Source organism: Centruroides sculpturatus, unplaced genomic scaffold (assembly GCF_000671375.1).
Source record: "Centruroides sculpturatus isolate CEXI.00-Female unplaced genomic scaffold, Cexi_2.0 scaffold522, whole genome shotgun sequence".
NCBI lineage: Eukaryota > Metazoa > Arthropoda > Arachnida > Scorpiones > Buthidae > Centruroides > Centruroides sculpturatus.
In genome coordinates this window covers 294,294-302,081 of record NW_019384746.1, presented here as the reverse complement: position 1 = coordinate 302,081, position 7,788 = coordinate 294,294, and the positions used below count along the sequence as shown (strand labels likewise).

Here is a 7,788-nt window from a genome sequence, read left to right as displayed (position 1 = left end):
GCTACACAAAAGCCTGGGAACATTACAATTGAGTAGAAATACATACATCACACTACAGAAGGCCACTATATTGAATACATGCCATATTGTTAGGAAATTCCTTAATACAGACACTGACACACACATTTAATTTTAGTTTTGTTTTGGTTGCTATGCCTTGACTCTGGTCCGGCATAGTACACAGCCACCGGTGTGAACCGAGTATAACCCACTAAACCCAACACAATAATAATAATAATAATAATAATAAAGAAATATACAAAGAAGAAGCTAATCATTTACAAAAATCACAAATATAATGCTCCTATAGTGTCAGGTATCTATTTTTACTTTTTCATTTTCCTTCTATTTTTTCATTCATCTACCACATACTTTTACAAAAGTTAGACGGGTTCCATATTAAAAGCAGCAATGGTGTCCGTATTTCACGCATCGCCATCTTCAATTAACTTATGTCTGTCAAGACCAAATTTAAAAAAAAAAAACGTGAACATCACACAGATTAATACGTACCCCTAAGTCTCTGGAACGGAATACATGCACCGGGGAATCTACAACTACACGATTTATATTTTAGAAATAATTAAATTCACTTAGCATTCAAAACTTTCGAATTTCGAAAAACTCAAATGCTAATTCACTACGGGCAACCGTTTAACTGAAGTGAAACGGGTTTTCCCCTTGTTATGGATGTCTGCCTAGTGCAGTTCAGCCACAATCCGCTATAGTTCGCCTTTATCAGTTTGAAATTGAGGGGTTCCATAATACCACCTTCTCCCTATACAAATTAGGAAACGAAGTTGACTACCTGAAAAATATTTTTTAATTACTTAAAAAATTTATAGTTCTTATTTTGCTGGTTTTTTTTTATTTCTTCTTTATGTTTTATAAAGATATTTAATGTCAACTAAAAATAGATATTCTTACAATAAATATTCAAAATATTAAATTTTTTCAAAGATAAACAATTTACTTTACAAACTACTTCACATAAATATTATATTAGACGCCAAAATCTAAAATATAAAAAGGCATATGGTTTTAAAATTTATTTAATGAACGTGTGTGTTGGTTTTTAGATAATCTGTTTTATGTGAAATCATTGTGAACAAAATACGAGTAAATCAAATTATGAAAATAAATCGGTTTGGTTTGATAGTATAAAGCAATGTAACACGAAGACCATTGACCATACCTTCCGAGATTTTCTATGGGAAACGGCTCCTAATTATGTGTTAGACACGTAAAGTAAACCCGAAAAACTCTACGAAGCCACCCTTTGATCAGGCGCGAACCTATGGCCAACTAAATACTAGTTCGGTAGTTAAATGGTTAAAACCACCTGAAGGTTCGCGCCTGATCGCGCCGTCACTGATGGCCAAAAAGAAAGTAAAAAAAAAAAGAAACTTTTAATAATTTTATAAACTTAAAAATAAAACAGAAATATTATGGTAATTTAAACAATCTTTTTTATTATATTTCATGTTTAACACTCTTCGCCTTGTGCAAACCAAGAAGTTTGGAATATCCATCATAGGTTTGGCCAGTCCAGAAGTGGCATAGTGGTAAGTTTTGGTACAATGTTTTTACGGAAATGTTTCCGCATATCTTGAAACGTCAACATATCAAATTTGGTTGCATTTGGACTGCTAAATATTTCACTAAGTAGTATTAAATAGAAATAGTTTAATTATTTAATCACTCGGAATATTTTATATTTACATTGTTAATGTCGTCATTGCTAAAAAATAAGTTAAGTGAATTTTAATTATTACACAATTTATTCAGTTTTCAATGTATCATTTTGTTTATATGTAAATGTTCAGTATATCATATTGTTCTCGCAATACATTTGGTACGAAACAATTTGTATTACAATACTTACAGTAAATTTGATTAAATTTTTATATATCAACTACAAGTATGAAATAATTTACAGTATTTATATAGTAACAAGTCAATAAAAAGTGTACTTTTAATTAACATAAACTTAAAAATATTTTGTTCTTGAGTTTAATATTTTCAGAAAGTGAATACAAAACCCAAAGTCTGTTCTTGAAAAGAAAAATATTTAAGACATTGTAGGTCATTTTCATTTTAATCCAAGATAAATCCATAAATTAAAAGTATATTCTTAGCATCTCTTAATTATGAATTTGGCCGTTCTGTTCGTACATCTAAAATAAATTTTAAAAAATCAAGTCATTAAAAGCAAAGAAATAAAGGAAATAACTAGAAAAAAATCTCTTGCAATGGTCTCTCTCCTGTAAGTACTAACGAATCAATAGCAAAGCTGACTCAATAGAAAATCTTGATTTTATGCTTCTTTAAAGAGTTTTAAAAGTGGAAAATTATAAATAAGATTACGTCTTTTCCAGAAATACGTCATTTAAAAAGTCTATCTGATTCATTAAGAATGATATTATTAAAAATGGATCTATTCCTATTGAAACAAAATAAAAATAATTAAGACAAAAAATTTCTTACTTGAATGATATACATACATATCAGCCACAATTTTAAAATAATTTATATTTAAATGTAAGAACTAAATTATTTTATTTCAATTTAATTCGCGAAATATAGTCCTTGACGCTAATGTTGCGTTAATTAGGTTAAAAATTTTAATTTTATATTAATATGCCAAGTTTAAATACAATGTTGGAATTACAAGTGTGTTACTTGCAACCTGTCTTCATTATGCGTTGGCCAGTTCCCGTTAAACAGATGTCCCGTGTTTAATGGAAACTGGCCAAAAATAATATCTTAGTTTAGCTCACCATTACGCATAACATTGGTAATTTTTAATTCATCGAATGGTTTGTAAAATCTTAACTTAGTTCTGTCATTTATTTTAAAATGAATCGTATTTTTTAATATAAATGAAAAATGTAGACGAATTATAAATATTAAATCTTTGGAACTTAATTTCATAAAGAAGTTAGGAGTGAAGGGAGGAATGTAGAAACGAGTTCAATGACTTAATATTGATTAAAACTAAGGTTTTATACTTTCAGAAAGATATTTATGTTAAATGTTCTGGCAAGAACGCCAAATTTTCGAAAAATAACACCAACGTACAATATTTTCCATAACATTACATTTTTAGATTATTAGAAGAAAAAAAATGATACAGGAAAACCTCGCTTTGTGGCCACTTCACTTAAATGGGCAAGATAAGTGTCCTAAAGTGATATGATTCCCGTTTACGTGGCCAACAGAATAGGAAAACTAAACGCATTGTTTAAAGTATTTTAAATGGAATTGAGCTTTGTTGATGTAGTTTTGGAACAATTTGCCCAGTCTCCTCCAACAAATGACATTTAAATAAAATAATCTTCGTTTACACTCGCCAAATTAAAACTTATTTCCAAAATCCAGTAATAAGAAAACAAGAAAGCAATAATTTTATACAAAATCTAATTGTATTTTGTAAAAATATAACTATAAATTAGAGATGATCAGTCTGTCATTGATATGTCACTTGCAACACTCAACAAAGTAAAATATCAACGAACCTGAGGTGAAAGCCAGTTAAATCATTAACACTTTTTCTATAAACATATTGATTCCGTCTATGGAAACTAAATAATTTTGTTTAGTACTTTACAGTACTTAAATGAACCCTACTGCAAACATCTCGCATTCATTTGCATGTATAGTACAGTACACTGTATTTCAATATTACACCTATCTATATACTGTACATTGTATGGAAGTTTGAATTACTGTATATTGCAAGGATATAGTATTATGTGAATTTTTTATTTTTTGTTTATATTTATAATCTATATTAAACTTTTAGCAGGTTTCAGTATGGTACTCTAACTATAGCTTTGTATGCCAATTTTTTTCGTAATCGCATCTAGCTGGCCACCTCACTTATGTGGCTAAAAATTGTATACCCCGAAGGTGACCACATAAATCAGGTTTTTACTGTATTTAGAGAGAAATTCTATTATATCACATACAAATTGATGAACTTAAATCAGAAGTTAAATGTAATCAGAAAATTTAACATCATTAGCTGCATTTATTTTTTATTAAACAAAATACTTAGTAGCANTAACATTTATTTGATAGTTAAACATATGCTACTTACTTAAGAGGATATTTCTATTTTTTCATAAAAAAGTAAAACACAGACTACTTGACAAATGGAGAGAGAGGGTAATTATCAGTGACAATCATTTGATGAATGGAGTGAAGCTGATTATCAGTGATGTCATTACAGTAAGATGAAATGTGTTTTTTATTCTAAACACAACAAAAAATTTTATTCTAAACACAATAAACACATTATTAAAAACTCGCACTTTATTAAGTGTGCTCATTGCAGGCAATGTATTTGCATTTATCATGCATGATTTGAATGTCATTTCAATTTTTGTTACTCAAATCTATTTAAATACACACAAGCATTTGTGTGTGTGTATTTTAATTGAAAAAGAAAATAATTGTATTATTATCATTATTTAAAATATAGAAATGTTTAATGTACTTTAAAACAGTACAATTTAATTTTTTTAAATAACAACATGCAACACATTTTAATTGTAACCTCTTTATTTACATGTGATTCTTTACTCGTATTTGTGTCTTTTCCTACTTAGACTATTCGTTTTTACTTCTATTTTTAAATTAATGGAAGCTATTTTTAATAGTGAACCTACTGTGAGTTTCATATATAGATTCTATTTAAGAAAAACATTGCTTTCCAATTCTAGGATATATTATTTAAACAAAGACGAAACACCTAAACCAGCATACCTCAAATTAACACTTTTACTAACATTTTCATCTGTTTTTGTTCGTGTTTAAATGAAAAACATTGATTAAAGGATTGTTTATTATAATTATCTTCTACAGTCAAATACATTTGCAAACAATTTATTGATACTAATGTTAAGAGTGTTTTTCCACTCTTTTTTACATTTTATTCTTAATTTTTTCTTGCTTTTCTTTTGTGACATCATTTTAATAAAAAAGTAGTGCTTGCTAGTAATCACATGGCTCAAGGATATCAACGTGTTTCATGCTTCTTTACAGACACACTAAAGTGACATTATTCAACACTTGGCAGATTATTCGCCACTTTATTCAGTTGGTTTCATCAGAATCAAAACGTATTTCATCTTAATCAGAATTACACCTTCCCTCTGCTCATCAAATAGTCTGTGTTACTTTCATATGAAAAAATATAAATATTGGCCACAGAGAAATGTCCTCTAAGATCGATAAAATTAACTACCAAATATATGTTAGTACTAAGTATTACATAACTTTCATGTAGCAACATTCTCCTTGTGAGATATACTTTTGTGAGAACCTAGGGACCAATATTTTAGGTTAAATAGAAATTTAAATTGAATAAGTTATCCTAATAAATAGGATTGTAATAAATTGGGGGGCTTATCACATCAGAGTTGACTGGAATAAATAGATTAAATTTTACAAAAAATTAGCCTTTAAGAACTCCAAATTTTGGTAAGAATGCATTTCGGGTACATCAGCTTAAATACATACAGTACAACACCAGCATACATTAATACAATCATAACACAAGCAGTAAACAAAGAAAAGGACTTTTCTGATATATACAGTGCACTGTTTACAAAATATAGTTAATTCATCACAATATGCTAAAAAACTAAAAAATTACCAAGCATATAAATTTTTTATAGACGAGTTATATTTTATCTTTTTTCCAGGAATTTGGAAAAAGAAAGAAAGAGAAATTTACCAGTTCTGGAGAAAAAATAAAATATAAATCGTCAATAAAAAATTTATATGCTCGGTAATTTTTTAGTTTTTTAGCATATTGTGATGAATTAACTATATTTTGTAAACAGTGCACTGTATATATCAGAAAAATCCTTGTCTTGGTTTACTGCTTGTGTTATGATTGTATTAATGTATGCTGGTGTTGTACCATATATACGTAAGCTGATGTATCCGAAATGCATTCTTACCAAAATTTGATTGGAGTTATTAAAAGCTAATTTTTTGTAAAATCTAGTCTATTTATTCCAGTCAACCCTGATGTGATAAGCCCTCAAATTTATTACAACCCTATTTATTAGGATAACTAATTCAATCTAAATTAAACTTGTGGGCTAGAAGCATTATTCTTTATTATAGAAAATTTTAAAATTTGTCAAAGAGGAAACATTTGTGTTAGTCAAACTTTCTTTCAATTTTAAAGGAAGTTCCTGAGGAGAGATGATGATTATTTTTTTTATATCAACTTCACAAAAAAGTTTCTTGTTGCTTCTCTCCTCAGGTGACTTGAATAGCCCCAGATGATTGTTCAGACAAATATCCAATAAATACTGTTCACACCAATGTCCAGAGAGCTGGACTTGGAAACAACTCTCTAGAAAGTTGTGTCTGAACGAAAAGGAGTTTCCCACCAAATGCAAGAAAATGCAGTCAGCCTCATCAACGACTCAGAAGAAAATAAAGAAATGAAGTATTGCATTTGACAATAATACTGGAAGATAGATTTAAAGGAATTGAATATTAGATTGTCAAATGGAAACTTTGTTTATTTTATTCTTATTATTGTTATTCATGTATTATACCATATATATAGTTTATAATTTAAATAAATAGTTTTATTATTATCGTACTATGCCTAAGTGTCTAGCTCCAGCTCCATTGTCAACCCAAGACTCCCTTCTAGATTTTCATTTGCCACTCGGATAAAAATCAGACTAATTAGATATAATTCATTTTAAATGCAAGTTAAGACATGTATGATAATCCTAACCGGTGTCAGGCTCCTGATGTAGATGGAATTTTGCCATCTCTCACTCTTCTTAACATAAAAATCTTAACCATCCCAATTATAAAGAGCAGAGTCCCACAGCCCCCAATTTCACACTTTATTTAACTTATAAATGAATCACATAATAACAAATAATAAATAAATAATCATATTACCAATCTACAAAAATTTTTATTCTTCCTTCATTTGGTTTTGCTGGATCAGGCTCATCTAATTCTACTTTCACACCAACTAAAATATCACTATTTGCCTAATTATAAAACAAATATTATACATGAAATACTGTATTTTTATATTAAGTACTGTATGTCTGAACAGTAAACAATTAACTAAAATTTTACAATTATTAAATTAAAAGTTGTTATTGAAAAATATAAGGCATCAAACCTACTAAACGAACGTGTGACGATCCATTACAACTGGATATAACATCAGTTTCAATTTCAATAAATCGGTAATCTAAACAACTACGTCCATCACTCCTAAGATCATCCTGAAGAAAATCATGTCTTACAGATTAATAATAAATTACCATATGTTTGTATTATGTTCTTAGAAATACGAAAAATAAATATATTCACCTGAATATTCTGAATAATATAAGTTTTCTCTGATTCACTTAAACTAACTGCCATTTTGTACAGCACGTATCAACATTTGACAAGATATTTTTGTCGGTTTCGAACAAGCATGCTTTCAGTTTACTATGAAATCACGTGAACATTATGCCAAATGGCGTTAAATGTTAGAAAGAAAAAAAACGAAAAACTAGCCAAAACTTTTTTTAATTCTAAGTTATAAAAACTTGAAATTTCAAAAATATTTTATGATATATGATTTATAAAACATAAACAAATAAAAATATTTCTAAAATATGTATTCATTATCCTAATTCGAAAAAATATCAACATTTATTACAGAAAATCTGATTTATCTTTATTTTACTCTACCAACTCTGACCCTACTTAAAATATTTTAGCGGCCGGATGGCCGCGCGG

The 7,788-nt window shown here is 28.4% G+C and overlaps 1 protein-coding gene across 1 annotated transcript in view; it reads right to left on the bottom strand.

The window, feature by feature from the left end:
• The window catches only part of LOC111628464 (exosome complex component RRP42-like), a 29,982-nt gene extending 22,460 nt beyond the window's left edge, over nt 1-7,522 (bottom strand). Inside the window, exons 1-3 of the mRNA XM_023372263.1 lie at nt 7,372-7,522; nt 7,182-7,283; nt 6,946-7,040 (exon numbers count right to left, since the gene is read on the bottom strand). Coding sequence (XP_023228031.1) covers nt 6,946-7,040; nt 7,182-7,283; nt 7,372-7,425 — 251 coding nt within the window. The 5' untranslated portion in view covers nt 7,426-7,522. The remainder of the gene's footprint in view (nt 1-6,945; nt 7,041-7,181; nt 7,284-7,371) is intronic.
• Nucleotides 7,523-7,788: the final 266 nt, after the last annotated feature.